This window comes from Zonotrichia leucophrys, chromosome 1 (genome assembly GCF_028769735.1).
Source record: "Zonotrichia leucophrys gambelii isolate GWCS_2022_RI chromosome 1, RI_Zleu_2.0, whole genome shotgun sequence".
Lineage (NCBI taxonomy): Eukaryota > Metazoa > Chordata > Aves > Passeriformes > Passerellidae > Zonotrichia > Zonotrichia leucophrys.
The window spans coordinates 86,695,679-86,721,106 of record NC_088169.1 but is presented as its reverse complement, the minus strand read 5'-3'; the positions used below and the strand labels follow the sequence as shown (position 1 = coordinate 86,721,106).

General features: G+C 45.2%; 1 protein-coding gene across 6 annotated transcripts in view; it reads left to right on the top strand.

Annotated features, from left to right (window-relative positions):
- MYO7A (myosin VIIA) overlaps positions 1-25,428 on the top strand; it is a 99,012-nt gene that overhangs the window by 31,140 nt on the left and 42,444 nt on the right. For 4 of the 6 annotated variants that reach the window (XM_064720486.1, XM_064720469.1, XM_064720476.1 and 1 more), the window contains exons 3-16: positions 7,864-7,977; positions 8,998-9,150; positions 12,197-12,214; positions 15,028-15,212; positions 16,685-16,806; positions 18,590-18,732; positions 18,820-18,933; positions 19,759-19,912; positions 20,565-20,641; positions 21,878-21,997; positions 23,215-23,357; positions 23,714-23,924; positions 24,403-24,538; positions 24,947-25,053. In XM_064720486.1, the coding sequence (XP_064576556.1) occupies positions 7,864-7,977; positions 8,998-9,150; positions 12,197-12,214; positions 15,028-15,212; positions 16,685-16,806; positions 18,590-18,732; positions 18,820-18,933; positions 19,759-19,912; positions 20,565-20,641; positions 21,878-21,997; positions 23,215-23,357; positions 23,714-23,924; positions 24,403-24,538; positions 24,947-25,053 (1,797 nt within the window). The remainder of the gene's footprint in view (positions 1-7,863; positions 7,978-8,997; positions 9,151-12,196; positions 12,215-15,027; positions 15,213-16,684; positions 16,807-18,589; positions 18,733-18,819; positions 18,934-19,758; positions 19,913-20,564; positions 20,642-21,877; positions 21,998-23,214; positions 23,358-23,713; positions 23,925-24,402; positions 24,539-24,946; positions 25,054-25,428) is intronic. The other 2 variants (XM_064720496.1, XM_064720460.1) reach the window with 1 other exon arrangement.

Sequence of the window (25,428 nt, the reverse complement as noted above, 5' to 3'; positions counted from 1 at the left end):
TGGGTGGGTGACACCCGAGGACAGCCTAATCTGCTTGTAGCATCAACGGATTGCCGGATTCTCCACTTCACCCGTAGCTGTAATGCCGTAAGAGTCGAGGATTAAATCTTCTATCTCCATGTTTGTCTGCATACTTAAACTCCTCTCCTGAGCCAAGAGGTCCCAAACAGTCAACAACAAGCTCCTTGCCAAAAGCCAGGGAAGAGGTCAGGCATCACTGGGAGCTGAGCCTCATTACGCCACACTAGGTTGCACCCTGGTAAATCCAACTAAATCTATAATTTTTTCTCCCAGAGCCTTTGACTATCCCTCAACACCAAATGGGGAAATGTTGGTATGAGTGTCACATTTGTGGGAGGTTTTTTTCACTCCTGTCAGTATTGGAGTTACAGGGTGAGTAAGCAGTGCATCAATTATTGAATTATTTAACAACTCCTCTTGTATCTCTCCCCTTGCTTCAGGAAGCCTTTGTGTGTAGCTCATTACCTTGGCTGACAGCTGGTGCCTGATGTGCTACAAGAAATTGTGAACAGAATCTTCTTTGAAACAGGAATATTATTAGTGTTACCGGCTACCAGCATGTGTGCTTCTCCTCTACACTCTCATTTGTTATCAAACAGAAATGCAAGCTTTTTCTCCCTCTTCTACCTCTTCCTGATGATAGTGGCAAATGCACAACTAAAGATGAGTGCAGAGAATAGCGATGAGCAGTCCTGGTTCTCCCTTGGGTCACACAGCTGTGAATCCAGGAGGAGCTCCATTAAACTGAGCAGGGTACACCTGTGTAATTGAGAGCTGAACTCAATCAGACAGGTGATATCTAGAGGTGATGATGGGTGATTTTAGTAGAGCACAGACATTCTACTGCCCGAAGGCTTCAGGTGGCTGCTGCACGTCCTAACTGGCATAATCAGCTGCAGTGCACCAGTACATTTGGATTTCAGTCTGCTCTTTAAATCACACTGAAATTTGGAGCTGGGGGAACACTATGTGTTTGCCCTGGTGTCATGTGCACTAAGGATATTTTTCTTCAAAGATGAGCAGGGAGGGAGTAAAGGACTCAGCTCTGGAAACCTGGATATGTGATTGTGTCTGTTTCCATAAGAAAAAGAAACAACTGCACAAATGCACAAACAGGTTGGTTTATGTCAGTAGTCAGAGGTATGGCCCACAGATAACATTTGGCCCACACAGTGCATCAACAGTCATTCTGCAGGGTATCATCTTTCTTATTTTAGAAAAGCAAGTTTTAGAGCTGCAGGGAGTAAGTGCTGGCCTGAGTCCAGACAGCCTCTGCTAATCACTGATTTTTCCATATCCACCTTAGCTAGCCTTGGACACATGTACTGTGGTTTTGTAGCTCCAAACTGTCCTCTTCACATGCTCCTTTAGGTCAGCATCATCTGACCAAGTTGAATTACCTGCTTTAGTGACCATAGAAGTGCCTCTATTTTTCCCCATTGAATGTAGAATAAGCTAGGCTAGGCTAGGATATTTTGTTTGAAATGGATGATCATCTAGCAATGATCTGGATGTCTTGCTGAGAGGTGAACGCTGGGTTAGTTGAGTTGTGCCTGACCTTTGTCACTGAATAACTTAGCTTTTCAGTGCTAGCTGCAAAATAATTGATTCAAGAACACTTCTTCCACCCTGTTAGTGAGTGATGCATTTTCTTTGGGGCTGAAAAATAGTCTGGGACAAAGAAACCCAAGCTTTTATTAAATTAGGTGTTTCACTTGCTGTGAGGGTGCTTCCTGCAGCTGAAATTTCTCTTCTTTCTCCAGCAGTAAGGTCCATGCTACTGCAGTAGCACTTAATGGGAGCTCAGGCTTCAGCAGCAACATGAACTTATTGCCTGTGTCACATCAATTCTTTAGGATAAACATTTACCCCTTACTTTGAATATGCACAAAGTGTGTCACAGCAGGACCTTGATCTCAGCTGTGCCTGCTGCTGCAGAGGTGGAGTAAATCATCAGAGCAGGGTCCAGCGTGACTCTTCTGGCTCATTCTTCTGTCTCTGCAGGGAAGGGTCTAATGTTACCCTGGGGAGCTGTAATCTAAACCGGATGGCATTGCTGACAGGCTGCCAGCCAGCTAAAGGTTTATTTTCCTCCAGCATGGCCCTTCCTGTATTGTACTAAGTGCGTTTATTTGTTTCCCACATTAGGCATAGCACATCCCCTCAGAGAAAGCAGGCTGGTAGGAGGCTTAGTGCTGTTGCTCTGCCTCTTGATGCATGGAGAAGGGAAGCTGGTTTCCCAGCTGGGTCATCCCTTCCAAGGAATGGGGTTTCCCATTTCCAGGAGGCAGCATGCTTGGGTCATTCAGGCGGACCTCACTGCAAGTGCCGGGTGTCTCTGCCTGACATGTGTGACTCTGCCTAAGTGTCCCCAGAAAATCTGCTGCTAGGAGAGAGGAGCAGTGCAAAAAATATAGTGGTGATGTGTGAAATTACAGATCTTCAGCAACCCCAGTGCCAGGAGAAAAATAAGCATATAATAGGACTGCAGAGGCAGGATTCAGCCCTCTAGGGTCCCATCTGTCCTTTGGATCCCATTCCAAGGATAACCGAGGGCAAATCATTGCAGTCCTCTGCTCCTTAGCTTGCTCTTTGTCAGTACACTGAGATACACAGCCTCAGAAATATGGTACAGGGTATGAGCAATGATGGTATTGTCTGCTCCAGTGCAAGGTGAGATAAATACTCCAGCTGCTGTCCTGGATTTGCTGCTCCCACACTGCTCCAGTTTCTGTGGCACAGCAGTGAGGAGAGGTATTCTGGTGAATAAAGAGACACTGTAGGACTCCACTCAAATCCAAAGATCCTGTCCTATGGATCCCTTTATACACATTTAATCTCTCTTTTCTTCCACATGGAACCTCTCATTGTTTTTCAGCTTTAAATTGACATCTATCTTCCGCTTTCTGGGGGAGCATAGCTGCAGTCATTTACAGCACTGTGTGTTCAGGTCATGCTGGAGGTAGACATCTCCCCTGGGATTGCTGCATTCACTCTGTCCCTTTCTCCCTGCATTACTATCATGCCTCATGTACATTTTTACTTGCTTCTTTGGTGGACATCCATCTAATTAATCTTCACCTGGCTTCTTATCTGTGAGACATGATATCTTCCTTAATTTCCCAGCACAGCTGCAAGAATTACAAACCTTATTGTTTCAGGGCTTTGTAATACAGCTTAAACCTTCAGGGTTGCCTTGCTGTTGTCACTGCTGCTCATGGCTGAGCAGAGCTAGCTCATTCTGAGTGTAATGTACCCATCACCTGCTGTTGTCCTTGGAGACTGTGTCCCACGAAGGGTACCTGTGAAGCCTTCCTTTGTCTAGAAAGCTTACCTTCAAGCATATAAAATTACAGAATCATAAAGGTTGGAAAAGACCTCTAAGATCATCGAATCCAACCATTAACCTTACGCTGCCAGTCCTACCAATAAACCATATCCCCATGCCCTGTTCTTCCTGGACAAATGGATTCAAAACCCCATGGAATCAAGGCAATAGCAGAGCTTTGCATTAAAACAGTGATAAATGAGAATGTCTTGGCAGCTGCGCTGTTTTATCTAGTTGCTCTGGTCTCTATAAATGGCACTGCTTTAGACACCAAATTGTAATGGATGAAACTTGGGCCAAGCTATAGTGGTCTGAAATTCTCAAAATGACCAGAAAAGCCTTTCTTAGATGAAAATGAGAAATTTCTAGTGTATCTAATACAGAACAATAAAAAAGGAAATCTAAGGTGACTAAAATGCCTTGTGCTCTTCTGGTTTGGCCAGTGGTCCTGATTAGTCCTTACTCCAACAGTCCTCATTATAGAGAAGGAGTGGTTGCAGAAATGGGTCTGTGGAGCTGGCAGGTATAGTGTCTGTGCAACCTCATTATCTCCATGCTCCTTGTATTGAGCCCATTTTCATCCACAGCACAGGCTCTCCTCTCACCTATAGGCACGGAGGCCGTGCTGCGCTGAACACCTTCCACTCAATTATTTAAAATTCAGTTGCTATGGATCTACTCAAGGCGATCAGTTTAAAGAAAATGCAGATGACCTCTGGTTTTGAGTTCCCTCTGCGCTTTGGTTAATTTGGTATGTAAAGGTATTAGGTTAATTAAATGCCATGTGTTGCATGGGGACTGACTGCATTTGTGGATTAATAAGTATCCCAGAGTGTTCTGTGCTGAAAGTCCTCAAGCTGGCAGACAGTTATTTCCCTAAGAAAGGAAGGTAACGGAGAGGAGTCCTGGGGAAATGAAGAAGTTTCCTGTTAATCCTGCAGTTGTTTTTCCTGAACGGGTAGTTGCAGTGTCCTTCAGGTTCTTGACCGAGTATCAGCCCTTGCTGGAGAGACTGGAAGAATTTAAGTGAAGAGAAGCAGAGTTCTGCAGTTTGCTTTGAGATTCCCACAGGGCTGGTCAATACAGTGAGCGTGTCAGCTGGCCAGGGGAGGACCATGGCTGGTGCGTGGAAATTTTCCTGCTAGGAGAAGATCTTTACCAAGAGCCATATTGTGAATCAGGTCAGAGGGTGTCCTGTGAGCAGCAGGCATGGTCGCGCCGCAGGGCTAGCGCAAACCGGCCACTGCGTTCGGGCATTCATGGTGGAGTACACGTAGAAAGCAGGGAGAGGGACAAATACCACCACCAAGTTTTGGAGATGATGAAGAAGAAGAAAGTCGTTTTCGTGCAGCCATGCCCTGAGGTGGTGGAAGATCAGGAGAGAGACCAGGGCAGATGGACACTGCTTCGCAATGTCAACCAGGTCCTGAAGCCCACGACCATGTTAGCGGTAAGAGAGGGGGTCCCAAGCCCTGAGCATGGCTGGAAGCTTTCAGGCTGCTTTGGAATCTGTCTTGCTCTTGATGGGATCCTTGTGCTGCTTACGCCAGCTTCTCTCACCTTCCTCCTTTGTCCCCCCCACTAAGCACTGTAGCTCCCCTGCAGTGCAACCTTCTTGCTGTTCACGTTTGGAAGCTCCTCCTAAAGATCTTCTCTGTGAATTGTGTGGATCCCTGTGTGGTGTTTCGTCTTCTTGCAACGCTATTTGGTTGTCGCTGCCCCGAGTTTGTGAGGTCCTGAGGGTCTGCCCCGGAGCAATTTGGAAATTTTTCTAGTTTGGACGGGTATTAAAACCCACTGGCTGCATTGAGGAGGAAGAGGCAGACCATGTTGATACTGTAAAGGGTGGCATTCTCACTTTTCCAGTACTCTGTCATGTATTTTGGGAAATAAACTGCACCAGTGTAGGCATGAGGCAGGTTATGCAACTTACCAGCCACAGCTGCTAAATGCATGAATCACCCTGAATTGCCCTGAAATCCCCAATATATCTGCTGGGTTTGGGGCTGATCCGAGGGTGATTGCTTCAGCAGAAGGAATGTAACTGACTTCCATGGGGTTTATGTGAAATTGATTGAAGTCAGAAAAGGAAATGGGTCGACACTCTTAATAAGTGATGTTATTTTATAACTCCCTCGACCTTCCTGAGCTTACCAGCTTAGCCCATCCCATAAGACTTTTTTCACCAGTATTAGGAACTGCACTTTAATGGGTTTTAAAAGAGCAGTTTGAGGGGATGAGCATTCTGTGCATTAGGCAGACAAAGCACAGAAGTTGTCTTAGTGTTAGCAGAGTATCAATTTACCTTTGGGAGAGCCTGCCTTTTATCTCAGCTGTGTGGTAAGCAGCCTGCTTTTACAACTATTCAATATTAGAGATTTTTTTTTAAAAAACAGCATTACAATTCTTGGATTTTTGATCAAGAGCAATTTTTACAGAGCTGCTGAGGTGTTGGAAAGGCTTTCTGCTGAGCAGGAACTGAGCAGCCAGGCTGTCTCTTGCTGACACCTTGATCAGGTTACCCACCGTGTGCATGAATTTGCCCAGTGATGCAGAGAGGATAACAGTACTGAACATTCTGAAATGCTTTGAGAGTCTTGGATCAAAGCAGCTAAAAAATAAATATTAATATAAATGGATTTATAATGTATCTGTTCCTGACGCTGCCTTCATTAGTTGTGATTTTTTTGCCTTTTTAACTAAGTTATGACACGTAAAGATAAGACGGTTAATGAGAAAAATGTGTTAATACCATATTTTTATGTGGTGGATAAATAGACTTAGAGCTGTAGCACAACCCTCTGAGGAAATGAAAACCCAAGCTGAGGACTGGATCCTGAGCTCCATGAAAGCAGGTTGACTTTGTTGATATCCTAGTGGAAACCTTGCCAGCAGCTGCCAAGGATAGAGTCTGCCACAGAATGGTTGGGAATTCCTGGTGTGTAGTTTCTCCATGTGTGGATCCCTGAGTGTAACCTTACATCCTGGTGGTACTCACAGGTTTGTGTCTATTGGAAGTCTTAATGGATGACTTGGATGGTGACACCTCCAGTTGCCACTGCCCAGCACAGAGATGAAAATTGTTTAGCAGCTATCTATTGGGCCAAACCAAATCTATAAATATGCTCTGTCCACAGAAATGCTTGATAGTGGATACTCAGGAAGGGGGTTATATCCGAGCACATGCAAAGTGATACATCCTGGTTTTCCCTTCTCCCTCTCCCAGCAGTTTTTCAGGACTTCAAAAGGTAGATACCACGTTTGCATCATGCTTAATAGGTGCAAGTGGAGCTGGTCCCCAAGAATGTGGTGTTAGGTGGGGCTTCAAGTCCACAGCATTAATCTCAGGTGCATGAATGAAAACTCACCTGACTACTAAATTGCTCCTCATTTTAATACCCTTTCACCTTGCAAATAGGAGTGGGAAATAATTCTGCTTTGTTCCAGCATGGGTCCTGCTTGAAGCTTTACTTTGGAGTTTTTTTGGTGTTTGCTTTTGTATTGAGGAAAACAGCTTCTTTAAAAGCTTTTTTGCATTTGAGTAATTTAATATCCACAGAGCTGATAAGCAGATAGTCCCTGCCCAGCAGGACTGACAGGGGTGTATAGGATCAGTAGTGACATGAAGTGACTGGATAGGGGTCAACTGCATGCTGTGTCTATCAAAATGAAAACACAGAGGTATGAAATGAAAGAGGTAAAACATATGAAACATGTAAAAGGACACAGCCTTTTGGGATTACGGATGCTAAAACTTTGCAAAGCTTCAGGACTCAAGTGAAAGTGCTCACAGGAGATAAAATCCACTGAGAAGTATTAAATACAAACAGCCCACCTACACATTGCTGTAGCTGGAAGAACTCCCGAAGAAGGGCAAATATTTGCCTCTCTATGTTCTTAACTCATCTTTAGTCATTCCCTTTTCAGCAGTCTCCAAGGAATATTTGATAGTGGTTCTCTGCAAGGGAGAAAGGTGCCACAACCCTCCAGACAAGGCTTAGCAGAGAACCATCTCCTAAATGTAACTTCCTAAGTTTGTACATTACACAAAATGAGGAATGAGGAAAACCTCTACCTGGGCAGTTTTTTTCTGCCTGTATCACTGTTCTATAACCATTCTGTGACCAACAACCACCCATGAGCTTGAGAAGCAGAGAGTTAAGGCAGTGGGACAGCACAGAGTTAGGTCCATACACTGTGTGGACCATGCTCTGCTGCTGGCACCTTGCAGGGGATTTCACAGATTCATGGAATCATTAAGGTTGGAAAAGACTTCTAAGATCTTTGAATCCAACCATTAACCCAGCAGCAGTGTGTTCACCACTAAACCACATCCCCAAGTGCCACATGCAAAGCATCTGCTGTCCTGAGCCTCTGTGGAAAAGGCTGGTTTGTGGTTTGCCAGGGAAGTAATTTGACTTGTGCTAATGACTTGGCTACAACATCCACTGCTTGTATCCCAAGGGATGCTGAACTCCCTGCAGCACTGAGTGTAACTGCTGTCTTTATTCCAGGGGGATTATGTGTGGATGGACCTCAAAACCGGACGGGAATTCGATGTTCCCATTGGAGCGGTGGTTAAACTGTGTGACTCTGGACAGATCCAGGTCGTGGATGATGAAGACAATGTACGTACAAAGGCTTGTGATGTCCCTTATTCAGCTCTATGACCTTGCTAGGCCGGGGGTCCCAGGGCCATGATAATCAACTTTGTTATGGACTTCCTGTATGTCCTTGGGAATCAACTGTGCCGTAGTTTTGTATTTGTAAAGACAAGACAATGTTGTGTCCCTGTTTTCTTGGCTGTACTGGGAGTGCAAAATTGAGAACCTTCTTGAGAGCACTGATAGCAGAAGCCCCCAAAATACACTTAGGTAGTTTTTTTGAGCAAACCCACCTACACCTGAGGTTCCTCTGTTGTTATCCAGTCCTTCCTGACCTCCTACCAATACCTGATGTGCCAAAACACTGGTTCTCCTTCAATTTCCTGCCTCTGTTTTTGTGCAGTGGTGGCTATTTTAGAGTAAGGTCTGTATCAAGGTGGTTCTCTGTGCTTCTTTTTTTTTCTTGCTGAGGTAATTCTAAATGCTCTCACTCCCTTCAGGGGTAATAGAGATTTGGTTTGGTAAGGTCCTTGTGGGCAGTTTGCAGTGGCTTTTGAAGCCCTTAGAAGTGCTGAGTCCAATTAACACTGCCAATAAAAGTATGACTTTGCCAGCCCTGTCCATCCCCTTCTCCTTTTCTAAATCATCTTCTTTCTGCTCAACAGTATTTTGTGGGAGAGGGTTAACCAGTGACGTGAAAATGCAGTTATGAAGTAGAAGACAAATGTGCTATTTGTTATAAGCTCCCCTGATGTGCTGGATGACCACGCTGCCCTGGAGAAGGCTCCTGCCAGGATGGCTTGTGTCTCCTGTCTCTTGTTGCTCCAATAAAACTCCAACAAAAAGATGTTTTCCTCCTTCTGTTACAAATCCTTCAAATTCATCACTGCCTTGTCCCAGGAATAGAAGCTGTGACACATGTGCCGATGATGTCTTGTGTGTGTCCTTCCGTCTGATCCTTCTCTTTGGGGTGGGCTGTTTGTGTCTTTGATCCAAGTGGTCTCTCATTTGACTTACCTTTCTGTGGCCTTGCTCTTTTCCCAGGAGCACTGGATTTCCCCACAGAATGCCAGCCACATCAAACCCATGCACCCCACCTCCATCCATGGAGTGGAGGACATGATCCGCCTGGGGGACCTGAACGAGGCAGGAATTCTCAGGAACCTGCTGATTCGCTATCGGGAGCACCTCATCTATGTGAGTGTACACCTCACCTCACCTCTGGTTCTGCACTCCACCCCCTGCTCTCCTTAGCTCTGGAGAACACATGTGGGGGGAGCCCTGACTGAACTGAGCATCTGGGTTTCTACCTTCCCCTTTTCCCCGGTAGTGAAGGGCTTCTGACTTTGGAGGACATTGCAGAGCTTCTAGATGCCCCAATGAAAGACCCTATGAGTTAGGTGATGGGCAAAGTCCACACCACCTTGCTGTCCTGCCCCTGTAGAAGTTTTGGGCATGTTCATTAGCTTTCTGCACACAGAGTAACCAGTTCAACCCAGGCCATGAGCATGCTGTAGTCATTCTAAAACAAAAACTTCTGTAGAGGTGTAAACTACTTGCTGAATGTGACCCTTCTGCCCTTTTGCCCTGGACTATTGATTTATTTAACCCAAGGGGCTGAAGACAACCATTGCTGGAGGTGTAAGGGGTGGAGAAAGGATGATGAGAGGCATACATGAAATAACTGGGAACAAAGAAATAAGCAACTCCCAGAACAGCATTAAAAAACCTTTCTAGTCTGTGCTCATGGCTTATTAGCCCTGGGCTGCCTGGGATGCTGGCACTTGATCTCTGAGGACAGCAGTGTCCTTCCTTAGGTCAGCTCAGTCATGTCATGCCCAGTGGACCCAGTGCAGCCTTGCCAGTCCAAACAGACATTCACAGATTGAGGGGTTTACAGGGCACCAGTCAGGGCTGCATCTCTCTTCTGTGTGACAGCATCGCAAAGCCACCTCCCCAGCAGGACAGGAGTCAGCATTCAAGTCTCTGTGCTAACTTTATCAGTGTTCTCTATGCTGTGTAGTTTTCTGCAAACTGTTCAGACAGAAATTCAGAGTGCACATGTGTTTGCTGCTAGATAATATACTCAAACAGCCTCTGCAAATATGGAAAATTTGGTATTACTCTTAAATCCTACAGTTTTCAGAGGTTCAGGTAAGTACTTGCTGTGCCTTTGAAGGCCTTTTCAAAGCCTCCTGGTAATTTGATTTTTTAAAGGCTCTAGAGACTACTAGATTTTCGGGCTGGAGGGAATTGCAAGACAGTCAGACTTCACAGATAAAATAAGCTCACAGAGCATGAGTGAGATTTTATCTATCTATTTTGTTTGTTCATCACTGCTTGATGTCCAGTGCTTTTTGATCAGATGATTTTGGATTAGGGCTGGGCAGTGATGGAGGCAGACAGCACTCTGCTGCACAGGCTGTTAATATGATTGATAGCTCCTTGCCCCTCTCTGGGAGAGATCCATCTCTTCTTTCAGAGATGGAGTACAATCCTGGAGGAAGGGGACATGGTGCTGAAAAGGCACCCATAAGTCCCCAAAACTTGGGGGAGAACAGAGACCTCCAAATGCATCTCTCCCTCAGACACTTCATTTGTTGTGCATGATGCCTAAGGCCCTATAGTCAGTTTAGGCAAAAATAATATAATCAGAAAATTATTCTCACATTAGATGAGCTAGGTTTCTTCCTTTGTAATCAAATTTTCCTGCCATTTATAATGATAAACTAGCAAGTTAATAGCCCAAATTCATACTTGAGGTGTTGTCTCCATGGGCGTCCTTGGCAGTCACCAGAGGTGTCAGTAGAGCCAGCAGAGACAAGACTGCCTTTCAGTCATGCGAACAGAAATGCCTCTCAGATGCTTTAGAGCTCACTGGAGTTTGGATATCATAGAGGAGTTTATGTTGGAAGAAAATTTTAGGCTGGAGGTCTACAGTCCAACCTCCCCCAGCTTGCTGCACATCTGTCTTCAAGATTAGGTGCAGCACTCATTTGGATAACTGAATTCAAGCAACCTGAATGCCACCCAAGAAGTACAGATGGCCAATAATTTGTAGCTGATTGGCTCTTTCAAGGAACTTGAATTTACCCATTGAACATTGCCCCTTTTCCCCCTGCTTGTGGGCACCCTGCAGTGGCACAAAGTGGATTCCTGCCACTCTCTCTGAGAAAGTTTGGATCGTGTTGGATATTTTTTCAGTGGTGTCCGTGTGTCTCTTTTGGGGTGTCTATTATCCAGCAAGTGCCTGTTGCCTCTCCAAGTGACCTGAGGTCCTCAGATACAATTCTGTGTGTCCAGTATCATCAGATTGCCTGGGAATACACCAAGCTCCTTCGAAAAAGCTCTGTCTCTGAGCTCCCTTGCCAAGCTATGCACAGGCATCCAGGAAGATTAGGAACACAAACAAGCACTGTCCAAAGTGTTGTTTGGCAACATCATCCTAAGGGCTGATGCAAAGGGCAGCTTTTAGCCTGGAGGTGAGTGTGGGTGGTGATTTGGGCCGAGGTGACAAAATAGCCACATCAGTTTCTCTACAAGTTCTTCTGGTCTGATGGTGACAGTGCAGTGCAGTGTGTCCTACAGAGTTCCTGCCTAAGGGATGGCCACATCCCACAAGGACATTTGCATCACAGAGGTTCCAGGTTACTGTGTCTTGATTGCTCCACACCACTAATGGCTTTGGAGTGCCAGCCCAGGAACTGGGCACAGCACAGCAATTAGAGCAATCTCAAAATCAGAATTACACTCTCAAAATGACAGAGAGTGTATAACTTGATAGAGAGGTATGCACACCACTTCTGTCCACAGGTGTGTAGTTGGAGGCTCAGGAGCCCAACCTTAGATCTCAGCTATTAGGAGTGATGGCACTAGGAGGAGTAGATTTGTGTCGGATGTGGTAAATATTGATGATAGTTTTGCAAAGCCAACGTACCACCATATGGATGCCATGTGTGCAGAGGACACCCAGCCCACTGAGGTTTTTTTTTTCTGTGGTATAATTAGCACTGTCTTAAAGACAGAGGTGGGGGTTTTTTCTGTGGTGTAATTATCACTGTCTTAAAGACAGTGAAGTTTCACTGCTTGAAAGGATTTCTGAGCCTGCTGAGTAAATGATTACTTTTCCAATGGGACTTGAGTTCTTCTTGTTTCCTTGTGTCCTTAGCTTTGTGGAGGATATAGTTCTGCTTTAATAAAATGTAATTTCCCTTTTTCTTCTCCCTCACATTTTATTCATAAGACAAACTGCGGCGGGAGGGTAAGTATGACTCTTGGCAAAGTCATTTGCAATTGCTGTCATGCCTTCCACAGGATCACCTTTTTCTGTTCACCATTGTGGCCTTCTCATTTACTTTGCACCACCATTGCTGCTGCTTCATAAATGCATGGAGAGCATCCATCTGCTTTGGTGCAGAGCTTGACCCACATGGTGAAGTTGTGACACATTCCCAGAGATGGAAAGTCTCCCACCTGTGAATGTGGTTAAAGCTTTAAGTTCTTCTCAGTAATAACCTTAACTTGAAGGGAATAAATGTCTGCAGCAAAATATGAAAAACTTCAACAAGGACTTCTTGCCCTTGGTTTGGCTTGCACACAGCAAGAGAAACTACACTGAATAGCAAGAGAGTCTGGTAGGGAGTTTGGACTTGTGAATAAGGTTAAATCTCTTTATCTAGAGATGAAACCAGCGCCTGCTGCTGCTCTCTAAGGGCTGCCAAAATGCAGTAGTGTTTGGTAGAGCTTTAACCCTATAACAATCCAGATGAAGTCAGCCATGGTGTTCTGGGTAGTGAGGGAAGCAGGCTCAGAAAGGATTTGTTTGGGGCTAATTAAAATGTAGGTCATGCAGGCAGTAATGAATTTGCTGTGAGATGCGGTTCCTGTGGTCAGCTACAGCAGAGTCCCTGCTCTCAGTAAAGCTTTATTTTTCCAATAGAAAAGGGCTTTGACATCACCCAGCAATAGAAACCATTAAGCTGCTATTTCCTTGGAAGTGCCCTTTGGCCCTTGATCAACAGAGTGAACAAAGTTTTGCCTTCTGTCAGCTGTGAGAATTGGGCAAATTGTGATTATTTATCAACTAGGAATGAGCTACAAAAACAAGCAATAGTGCAAGAGTTCATGCTGACAAAGGGTTTTGTGGATCACAAGGGAAGGGTCAGTGGGAGCATCCAGAAAGAATACCTAATGGTTAACACCTTTAAAAGCCTCTCTGTTTACATTTGTGGCAGGGCAGACCAGTGTGATTGAAATGCAGGGATTTCAGAGACCTCTGCAAGGAGTTAGATTTTTTTTTTTTTTTAAGCTCAAGGAAGATTAAAAATGTCCCTAAAATTAATGTCCCTAAAAATGTCCCCTGGTGATAAATTGTAAAAAGGAAATTAATGAAATAAGGAAGACTCAAAGGAGTCTTCATTAGGGATCTTGCTGTCGTAATGCCATTCAGAAATTGAGCTCCCTCCTCCTCTGAGCACTGAGGTTACCTATTCTGTCCCCTTTGAAGGCTTCTCTGAAGGGATGTCTCTGCTCCCTTTTTGCAATGCCTTCTTTTTCTAAAATCCAGTCTACATGATTTCACAGCCAATTTCTACCCTTTGGAGTTGTGACAACATTGTTCTGGAGCTCAAAGAGCTTTTCTCCCCTACTGGCACATAATCCCCAGTTACAGAGAAGAGTATTGTGTCCTTTCTCAGTTAGCACTGTAAAGTCAAACCTCATATGGGACTGAACTGAAAGTTGCTCTCTTGTGTTGGCCATGAGAGTAGAAGGTGAGGAGCCCTTAATGGCTTTCATCCTCCCTACTGTGGGACACAATTGCCACCTACTGGCTGCCTTCAGGAAGCCTGAACTGGTGGCAGGTTTTGGACAGATGGTGGCAAATTATTTCTTCTCCCTCACAAGCATCCTTGGCTGTGCCACTTTGCTGCTTTGTGCCGAAGCCTTACTGGGTTTAGGCCATGCAGATGAAAATCCATCAGGATTATATGAATGTTGAAATTGCTTATTTTGTTTCCTGAAAAAATATATGCAGTAGTATGCGTGCTTTCGCATCTGGTTCCAGCAGGAAAGAAAGTTAAGATTAATCTTGTAACTTCAGTTGCTAAAAATTAACCTAGAGAAAGTGACTTGAATTCTTTGAAGTCACAGAGTGAAAGTAGCCTTCATCTCATGCCCCTGGGCTAACCCAAGGTGGAGGCCCATTGACTCACCTGCTCTAGACACTGACTTTCAGACAGATGAAACAGGGGAAGGAGGTCCTTATTCTCTGCCTTGAGGTTGGGATGTGGCCAAACCTCCTAACCTCAGCACTACATCTGAGCAAGATAACAAAGTTCATGAGTCCTTTGATGAGAGGCTTGAGAGAAACAGCTTCTGGAAGGGCAGAAATGAAAGACCAAGATACTACAGAAGGGTTTGCTACCCAAGGCCCAGGACAGCTGGACCAAAGGCCATTTACAAAATGGATGAGAAGGGATATGTCAGGACTTTGTGGAAAATAGCCATCTGCACAGGATAAGGTTTAAACTGAAGTATGGAGATATTTGTTTAGGCAGAGATGGAAGCGAAGAATGCATTGCAGAGGGAAGTTTAGCAGCTGCTGTGGATTGATAAAAACAGATTAGATAGTCATCTGTCAGGATGGTTTAGATCCAGCTGGTCCTGCCTTGGCATATGGGAATGGTTGTCAGGTATCTTCACCTATGGTTTCTTATTGTATGTACAATGCAGCAGATATGTATGGATATATGCTGGTTCTGGTGATATTTTTGCAAATATGAGCTTCTCTAAGACTCTGAATCTTAACTGAGAGCATACAAAATATGAATTAAGGCTTGAAACCATGCTGTGCATGAGCAAGGCTAAATATGAGCCGATTTAGGTACTTTGGGACTTCTGTTCCCATTTTAACCCTGTCTCCCCCTGCAAGCATCTCTGACTTGAGCATCATCTTTCATCCAGCTTTTAAAAAGCCTTGATTTTTCTAGCCTCCATCCACATCCCATCCAAGCTGCTAAAGTCTCTCGGCTACACCTCACTGTCCCCATAAACCTTTATGTGCTTCTCCTCCAGACATACACTGGTTCGATACTGGTGGCAGTAAACCCCTACCAGCTCCTACCCATCTACTCACCCGAGCAGATACGCCTCTACACCAACAAAAAGATTGGTGAGATGCCACCACACATCTTTGCAATTGCTGACAACTGCTACTTCAACATGCAGCGCAACAACAAGGACCAGTGCTGCATCATAAGGTGAGTTGCTGAGTTTCCAAATGGGCCATGGCCTGAAAGCAGATGCTGAGCAGATGCTTGATTTGGAACAGCTTATCAGATAGAATCAGACATTGAGTGACTGATTAGATCTTCCATCCACATATTCCCAGTGCAGAGGAGGTCTCTGTTTGCAGTCACTCTGTTTCTTGTAGAGGTGCTTTATCAATACTTTGGCATTTTACCCTTGCAACTCAATAGATCTCATATTCATTTTTAACCTCCACTTTTAAGTTTAAACTCAACACTCCTACAGATGTCAAAAATGCAAACATCGATACTTGCTGCTGGGAAAGAGAGGGTCAGGGACAAGCTTGGTCACTGGACCTGTGGTCATTTACACTCCTGAACAGTGTCTCCAAGCATGGCTCTGCTCTGGACCGATCAACCTTAGGCACCAAGGAGTGCCTGATCACAGCTATAGGTAGATTTCCCTCCAGTATCTGTCCCAAATGGTGATATGACCCAGATTTGATGTCCTCAGCCCTCCAACACAATCCTATAAATTCTGAATCCATAGAATCCACAGTCTTTTTCATTTGAAGCACCCTTTTCCCCAGGGCATGCCTACCCTAAGTTTCATTGAATGAAAAGCCATAACTCTGGAACATCCCGTGTGCAGTATTTCAGATACATGAGTCTGAAAAGGCCATTCAGTAAGTCTTATTTTGCTGGTCTAAAAAAGCATCATTTGGGGCCCATAGGAGAGTCAATGCAGTGTGCCAGTGGCCTGAAAGGTGAAATGATTTGCCCATGAGGCCAAGGCTAGGTACTCAATGTCAGGAAGGTCTGTTTCAGTTGCTTATTTTGGCTAGTCCATGTATCAAACACACCATAGACTGACCCGAATATTTCTGCCCAGCCCTTTCACAAGATAACTGAGGTTATCTTTCAGTGCAGAGAAAAGTTTAAGGAATAACTCTGGCTTCCTGCCCCATAAGCTTCTCCTCTCTCCCCTGCTCCTTGTTAGAACAAGCCTAGGAGACCTGTGGAAGTCTCTGCTGGTAAAAGGCTGCATTTCACAGTGTGCCTTATCACAGCTCCAGACTGGTGGTGATGTCCCATGGGAACAGCTAGATCCTGTACCACAGGGTCATGGTCTGGTGATCATACCTGGAAAAGCACTAACTGAAAGTACCTCACAATCTTCTTAGTGCTGGTTGAATGATGGCATTTGCTGGGGATACCCAAATTCAAGCAACAGCTTGGGCCAAGTGTAACACAGAGAAAATCTAGATCTTTAGCTGGAAGCTATCTGATACCATGTCCTATCATTTGTCCCACAACCAGGTTTGATCATCCTTGGGATGCTGGAAACCCATCCTTAGTGGTGTCATCCCGCCTACGCTAACAGAAGAGATGCAAGAGACAGAAGTTCCTTTGGAGATGGAGGGAGGGACATTGGCAGGGATGCAGCATGGCACTCACTGACCTCCACTCCTTTGTCTTTGCAGTGGAGAATCTGGAGCAGGGAAGACAGAAAGCACAAAACTGATTCTGCAATTCCTGGCAGCAATCAGTGGTCAGCACTCCTGGATTGAGCAGCAGGTCCTGGAGGCAAATCCCATCTTGGAAGGTGAGGCCTCAGATAATAAAGAATTCTTTTGCTGGAAAAAATAAGAAACAGATTCAGGAACCATAAAATATAACCAAATGTAAAACACTTATGTCACACTTTGAGTTTCCAAAAAAGTGACAAAACTTTTTTTTGAGGTACACTTTTGCTAAATAACGCATTCAGATTCTTTCCATCTGAATTTATTTTTCACAAGACTAATATTCTCTAAGCTCTCAATGTTTCTTTTAATATTTTTGACAACTATTGTTGAAAGCAAAGCATTTCAGCTAACCTGTATTATTTCTTCAACTATTTTGTTACTTTAAAAATCAGGGGGGGGAAGTGGTTTTCCACATAAAACAGTACTTTTTTCCCCCAGAAAACACATACAAAACCCTGAATTTTACCTAATTCTGTGTGTAGTATGTAAAAGTGCTGATCAATACTTTTTTGCTCTTTTGAAAAATCTCACCACCTCCTCCAGTGCTGGACTGCATGCAGAGCTTCAGTATCCCATCAGTGCTGCATTCAGCAAACTAATTATTTGCTTTTTTTTTGGCCATAGTTGCAAAAATCCTATTCCTATTCTTAGGAATGGTTCTAAGGAATAGGAATCCTATTCCCATTCTTAGATGGCTCCATAAAACATCAGTTTAATAGGACCTGAGCTTCACAGCACCTTGTGCTGGCTGTATGCAATAGCAGACGCCACCTTTTCCTTCCAAGACCAGTGAATGGCAGCAGAATGCAGAAGAAGAAATAGAGGAGTCCAAGAAAGAACCAGATAATGAGAATCAGCTTGTGGCCTTAATAGGTTCATTGGCAGGCTGTTACTGTGATCAACCCCGCTGTTTTAATTGGATATCTGTAAATTAAATAGGTTATCTAACCCTCTTGACCCAAAATGATGCCACATGTACCTTTTATGCTTATGCAGAATAACTGCTTTTTCTTTGAAGAATAACATTAGGGTTGTCCTTTAAAAATAGAGGCTTGATCAGCCTGATCTAGTGGGAAGTGCCCCTGCCCTTGGCAGAGAGATTGGAGCTAGATGATCTTGAAGGTCCCTTCCAACCCAAACCATTCTATGATTTTTACCTCCTCTGCTTGGTGAATAACCCTTTAGGAACCAACAGAAGTGTGACAAGCACACAGGGCATAATTGAATATGCACTTGGTCGCTGCTGAGATTCAGGAAAGAGAGGCTCTGTAATTCAAGTGCATGTCCATCACCTGCCAGAAATCCTGGAGCAGAAATTGCAGGGTATGCTGACTTAGGGCACTCATCCACACCCAACAGAGGATGGACATAGATACCTTTCTCTGCACAGTCTGCTTGCAGGGAGAAGTCTCCTGCTGGAGGTTGGCTTCGTTGTCTGTATTTCCCTTTTGGAAGCATTTTCCCTTTTCTTTTCCTCTCAGTGATTAAATCACTCACCAGCATCTCTGTCATTTCTGCACAGCGTCACCTTTCACACTGCAGCCACTCTTGCTCAACTCTCCTCTCATTTCATCAGCTGCCGCCAAAATCCTACTGTCCTAGACCTGCTTCCTGGATTAGATCACCCCATTCCCAAGCTTCCTCCTCTGTGCTCCTCTCTGTATTTCCAAGGAAAGTCATCTGATACACATATTGTTTCCTCACATTGAGATGAAATTGATCCAGCCAAACTTAAGGGAAGGCTTTGGGGCTGCTTTTAACCCTCTCAGCCTCACTCTTTTGACTTTTCCCCCCTCATTGAGACCAGATCCATCATCCTCCCTGCATCAGGCCCTCTCTAACGCACCATAATTCTTGCAGCTTTCGGGAACGCAAAGACCATCCGTAATGACAATTCCAGCCGGTTTGGGAAGTACATCGACATCCACTTCAACAAAAGGGGAGCCATAGAGGGGGCAAAGATTGAGCAGTACCTGCTGGAGAAGTCCCGGGTGTGCAGGCAGGTAAGGTGATACACCTGCGAGGGGTGGCCAGCTGACCTTTGCCATGCTGTTCTCCTCACACAGCTGGCACTTGCTCTTCTCCTGCAGGCCCAGGATGAGAGGAATTACCACGTGTTCTACTGCATGCTGAGAGGAATGACCGTGGAGCAGAAGAAGAAGCTGGGTCTTGGGAAAGCCACAGACTACAACTACCTTGCAATGGTGAGAGAGCAGTGAAACAGAGGTCTGGTGGGGTGATGTGGTGAAAGGTCCTTAGCGAGGGAAAAGGAAAAGAGAGGTGCTTCTGCAGCCAAGATCTGCTTTGCTGGTTATGACCTTCCTGAGCCTTAGCCACAGGGTTTGACAGATCTCTTTGTCTCACCACCACAAGGCTCATGGTCTTAGTGGAAATCCTTAATCCCTGTGTCTAGACCAGGCTATTTGCACACTTTCTGTGAAGTAGAGCACAAGCTTGGATGGGATGGTGTATGGTGCCCATGCCACATGTTTGGAAGTAGCCAGGGTGTTAGATAAGACCTGCTGCTCTTGAGGCAGTGATGGGTGTAGAGCAGTGCTTGTCTGGATAGCATGTTCTCAGCAGAATATGGGGCTGAGCTGTGTGTGCTCCAAGTGTCTGACCGAGCCACCAATCTCCAACCCCATTCCCTATATACCAGTGTTGATAACCAGAGGAGCTGATAGAAATAGGTGTAATTAAGGCTGATGCATCATCAGCAAGGCTGAGACCCAGCTTTCTAACTGGGTCAGTGGGAGCCTCCAGCTCTCTATGCCCACCTCAGAGAGCTTTTTCTCTTCTGCTGATGGCAGTCAGACACAGGGTACCTGGGGACAACAGGGTAAGTGTAGGTCACAAGGCTCAGCACTGAGTCATAGAATATGACAAAGGGCAGAGCCAGATCCACAAGTTCAGCATCATCCCTTAAACAAAACCTTGCTGGTTTTGAGGGAAGCCCTGAGAGCTTAGGGTGATACCCTGGTGCTCCGTGGCTTTGCCTCATGCAGTGTGTGCCCCGTTTGCCCCCCCAGGGTAACTGCACAACCTGTGATGGCAGAGACGATAGCAAGGAGTACGCCAATATCCGCTCCGCTATGAAGGTCCTCATGTTCACTGACACTGAGAACTGGGAGATCTCCAAGCTGCTGGCTGCCATCCTGCACATGGGCAACCTGCAGTATGAAGGTAAAGGACAAAATACACGGTCCAGTGCACTGCTGTTCTTTATTTTGCCTGCTGACAGGGAGCCAAACTTAGGGATGGAGAGCTGTATCCAGAACACCTGTCATAGTGCCATACCAGGGACTCAGTGTTTATTATGGCATTGTAAGGACAAGGAATAAGGAATAATTCCACCTGCCCACAGGAGTGCTGCCAGGTTGCAGTGTGCTCAATGACATCTACATTTCTGAGTGTTGTGACGTCGAATATGGACAGAGGTGATTCAGTAGACTCAGGTTTTACAAAGAGAGACTAATGGAGTGTTTGACAGGTGCCTGTGTCATTGGATATACCTTTGTAAATGTACTAAACAGCTCTGCTGTCAGAAATGACACAGTGATTTTAAAAGCCTCTTCAGAAGGCAGAAGCCTAAAGCACTTAGATGCTAAAACATTTCTACATTCTTTACTTTCTGTCTGGCAGAGCAAAGTACAGGTCCTTTACAGTCATCAGCAGGACTCCAGCAGATGTGTGAACTTTTCTCTCCCTTCTGATGGCCAGATTTTGCCGGGACATCACACAGAGGCAGTGGAGAATGACCCTTTTCCTCACCCCATCCACTTTCTGCAGAGACACGTCCCTTGCTGATGGCTTTCCCTCTGCCTTTCTTTCCCAGCTCGGACCTATGACAACCTGGATGCCTGCGAGGTTGTTCAGTCAGCATCACTCATCACTGCGGCAACGTTGCTGGAGGTCAGTGGCCCTGCAGTGCTGCTGGTCCCCTTCTGATTCCATCCCAGCTTTTTAGTATTGTGGCAAAGCTTTGTCCAAGCCAGCCTCCCCTTGCACCACCAGCTCTGGGAGGCTGAGGAGCCCTGGATAAGCTGCATTGTGTCCTGCATTGGCAGCATGAAGGTGAATGTCTCCATCTGGGCTGAGTAGCCAGAGGAGGCTGCAAAGATACCCAGAGGGCTGGAGCACCTCTTCTGTGGAGACAGGCTGAGAGATCTGGAGTATTTCAGTCTGGAGAAGAGAAGGCCCTGGGGACAGCTTAGAGCCCCTTTCAGTATCCAGAGGGGCTCCAAGAGAGCTGGAGAAGGGACTTTTGACAAGGACATGGAATGATAGGACAAGGCGGAATGGCTTCAAACTGAAAGAGGACAGATTTAAATTAGATATTAAGAAATTCTTCACTGAGGGTGGTGAGGCAGTGGAACGGATTGCCCAGCAATTTTGTGGCTACTCCACTTGTGGGCATGTTCAAAGCCTGGTGTGATGGGACTTTGAGCAACGTGGTCTAGCAGAAACTGTTCCTGTTGGGGGGTTGGAACTAGATGATCTTTAAAGGTCCCTTCCAACCCAAAATATCCTATGATTTCATGATCTGATTATCTGAGCTCCCCTTCATACCAGCAGATAGGAACACACTCTCTGGTGGGTCTAGCACATTGTACTAGAAAGGGCATCCAGAATACCTCAGTCCCTAAAGCAGGATGTTTCCCTCACTGATATAAAGAAAGTTCATAATGATACTTGAGACAGATGTCATATATATTCTGTGTGTCTGAAGAGTGAGGTGAGTTGACCCTCACTGAAATCGTCCTTGCAGTGACTGGGGCATTCTTCAGTGGCCTTCTCAAGAGCTAACAGGGACATCACCTCATCTCCTTAGGCACTGTTGGTCCCATAGTGTGATCCACAGTTCTCTGTCCTCTTAGAGAGAGGACATTTCCCTGATGAAGTACAAAAAACAGGTCAAAGTGATGCAAAGCTTTAACCCATGCTGATAGCATACAGCTTTGCAGGCTTTGCTCTGTCTTCTCATCCTGTGTTCTCCCACCTCATTAACATCTCATGCTAAGTCACAAGGACACCTTCCAGATTAAAATACAGTATAAAAAATGTTATTTTTTTTCTCTGAAAATGCCTGTGTCTTCATTTGAGGTACCTCTCCTGTACAGCAGCTGTGTTTGGTGTTGTGTCTGTCAGGTTGAGCCTCAGGACGTGATGAACTGCCTTACCAGCCGGACCATAATCACCAGGGGTGAAACTGTCTCCACCCCTCTCAGCATGGAACAAGCGCTGGATGTGAGGGACGCTTTTGTAAAGGTAAGTCTCAGGGCATTTCCTTGTGCCTTCTCTTGATAAGCCGAAGAAATCTGCCCCTTCTGAGACTGGAGCATCCACTGCACAGGAAAAGGGTCGCACTTGGTGCCTGTGTGAGCTCAGATTGGCAAATGTGCTTGAAATAATGTTCTAATTGGGATGTACAAAGAGTTGAGATGGAAGGAATGTATGTAACGTGCTCTGCAAGGGATTTGGCATCTGGGTTGGAGATTGTCTGTACTCAAAGGGGACCTGCTGAAGGACCCAGCATTCTGAAATTACTTTACCTCAGCTTCTAGAAAGATCCTCAGCTAGTGTAAATCAGAGCAACTCTACCAACACCTCCAGTGCACACACCCAAATTTCAGGATTTGGGAACGTAAGCAGCGATAAATACAGCTGAACAACACAAGGCCAGGGATAGAGCAGTCCAGAAGCCATCAGAGCACTTAGAACATCTTGAGGCTTTGGAGTGAAGAAGGTTGATGGGATATGTGTGGATCACTGCTGTGCTGTTTGCAGCCCCATGTAAAATTACAAGACAAGCATTATTGGCATGCCTTGACCAACTTGGGTCCTCATTTTATCTGTGGGGAGTTGGTCAATCAAGCTGGTTTGAAAGCTAACTAGCCTGCAGGGTCTTCTCTAGTGGTGACAGGCCTTTGAATTAGTCTCCCCTCTTGGTCACACTGGTGTAGCTTATAAAATAAAAATTAACAACAGCTTAAAACATGAAGTTCTGGAATTACTGAAGCAGCAATATCTGTGTCATTAGATCATCAGTCTGTTCAGCCAGTGCTGCACTGTTTCAGTGAGCGCCTTGTTCAAGTGAGCAAGATGTTCTTGCAGCACAACATGGCTCTGCTCTGCTGATCTGTGGAGAGAAACATGTGGAAACCAAGGACAGGACTGTCTGGCTTCACAGCAAGCCCAAAGATCCAAAATGTAGCACTATCCAAATTTAGAGGTTTGCGCTCCAATATCTTTTAGCAAGGCTTTCAGGCTTTCAGGTCTGTTTTCCTTGATCTACATAATGGTTCTCGAAGCTTTAAGCCATGCCAAGAGTCTGGCACAAACGTTGGTGAGCACATCCTCAGGGACTGTCTGGTTGTTGGCCATGCTTTAGGAGAACCTGTGCCATCAAGGGTGAAGTGGTGACACAGACTAGCAGGACAAAGTGCTGAACTGTGTCAGTGAGCTCCATCTTTGGGATGTTGCAGGGAATTTATGGGCGACTTTTTGTGTGGATCGTGGAGAAGATCAATGCTGCAATTTACAGACCTCCTTCCCAGGAACTCAAAAGTATCAGGAGATCCATTGGCCTTCTTGATATCTTTGGCTTTGAGAACTTCACAGTGAACAGGTATGGAGCCTGCAAAAGGAGAACCAGGTCTTAATCCTCCTTCACAAGCCCAAGCTGAAGGTCTTGCAGTCCTTTCACCTCTCCTGAAGTGAGCTGGACTGGGTTGGACCAAGCCTATTTCTATATGAAATTATCAGAGCTAATCAATCAGTTTCTGAACTGATTTAGACCATACACATAGCATTGTTTTTGGAAAAAAACTGATTGTATGAACCAATGAGGAAACTCTAGGCCAACAGCAGCTTTACTGAGTGGTTGGCAAGGTCTGAGAGCATTGCTTAAAGCATGAAGAGAGATGTAGAAAGAATTAACGAGGGTGTATATAAAAAGGCCTTTTCTTGACCTTCCCTCCACAGTTTTGAGCAGCTTTGCATTAACTTTGCAAATGAAAACCTGCAGCAGTTCTTTGTGCGCCACGTGTTCAAGCTAGAGCAGGAGGAGTACAACCTGGAGAACATCAACTGGCAGCACATCGAGTTCACGGATAACCAGGATGCCTTGGACATGATTGCCATCAAGCCTATGAACATCATCTCCCTCATTGACGAGGAGAGCAAGTTCCCCAAGGTGTGTTTTTTCTACTCAACCTTGCTACCCGCGGCTCTCCTAATTTTATCCCCTTTGCACTTGCATGCTGGTAACCCGTGAGAGATCTGCTCAGCCCCAAACACGCATTCACCAGTGGCCTACCTATTTATAGTTTTTATTGCTTTCTTAAATGTTCTTCTGTCAGTGTCACAGAAACAAGTGTTTCTGATGGGAAAATATGCCTGCAAGAGGCTCAAAAACATCTATTGGCAAAGTTTAAGAGAAAATAATGTTAAATATACTCCTTTTGGAGCATTATTTTGAATACAGAACTACATACCAGTGATATTTAATTATTTTCTGTAATTTTTGCACTTGACATATCTTCTCCAACATATCACTTCTCAACATAAATGCACATTGTCACCAAGTCAAGAAAGAAATGTGTTATTGACTGGAAAATTATTTCAATGGGAATAGCCTTGGTTAAATGTCAGATCTTTTTGTGCATGTACAGGGTACAGATGCCACCATGTTGCACAAGCTGAACTCCCAGCACAAGCTTAACACCAATTATATTCCTCCGAAGAATAACTACGAAACCCAGTTTGGCATTAACCATTTTGCTGGAATTGTTTACTATGAAACAAAAGGTATGGAGCAGCTCCTAGGGCACTGCAGGGGGTGAGGGGATGTTCATGGGCAGACAAGCCACTGCTGTGTTGGAGCAGGGCAGCGTGGTAGTCCTCGGTCATGTCAATGTTTTCCTTTTCTGGCTGCAATTTGCCCCCCCAGCTGTGCCCATGAGCTGCAGAGTTTGGTGCTGTTTCATTCATGTGTGCCTGTGACAGAATGGCAGTGCTTTGCGCCACTGCATCCTCAGTCCAGTCTGAAGATGCACTTCTGTCTTCCTTCCCATGGTCTCTCTCTCTCTGCCCACTCATTACTCCCATTACCTCACCAAGAACGTCCAGTAATCCAACAACCCAGAAGCTGCTTGCAGCTCACGTGCTGACCATGTTGCACTGTGTCATCTATGTGTTGTCCCATTATTTCTCTAGGTTTCTTGGAGAAAAACAGGGACACGCTGCATGGAGACATCATTCAGCTGGTGCATTCCTCAAAAAACAAATTCATCAAGCAGATCTTCCAAGCAGATGTGGCAATGGTAATGCACGCGGGAGAAGATGTTTATTCAGGAGGAGGGGTGTTCCTGGAAGGGGTGGAAGATTTGCAGAGTCATGTTGCTCCAATGCTCCTTGGGGTGTTCCAAACCTGCTAGTGAGAGTCAGCTCTCAGGAAGTGTTAATGCAGTGTCATGGGTGCATCCACATTCATGCCCTGGTTCACTGCATTTGGTTCATCAAATATTATTTTTTTGCTATCATGGCCCTCAGACTTGTGTAGGGATTGGAATCAGGTTTGTGATTGTAGAAATCTGAGAGAAAAGTAACTGTGCCTTCCAGTTAGGTCATCCAGATGTGTGTACAATAGAATGAGAAGTAAACTAACAGAGAGTAGGTTTAGATTAGGTGTTAGGAAG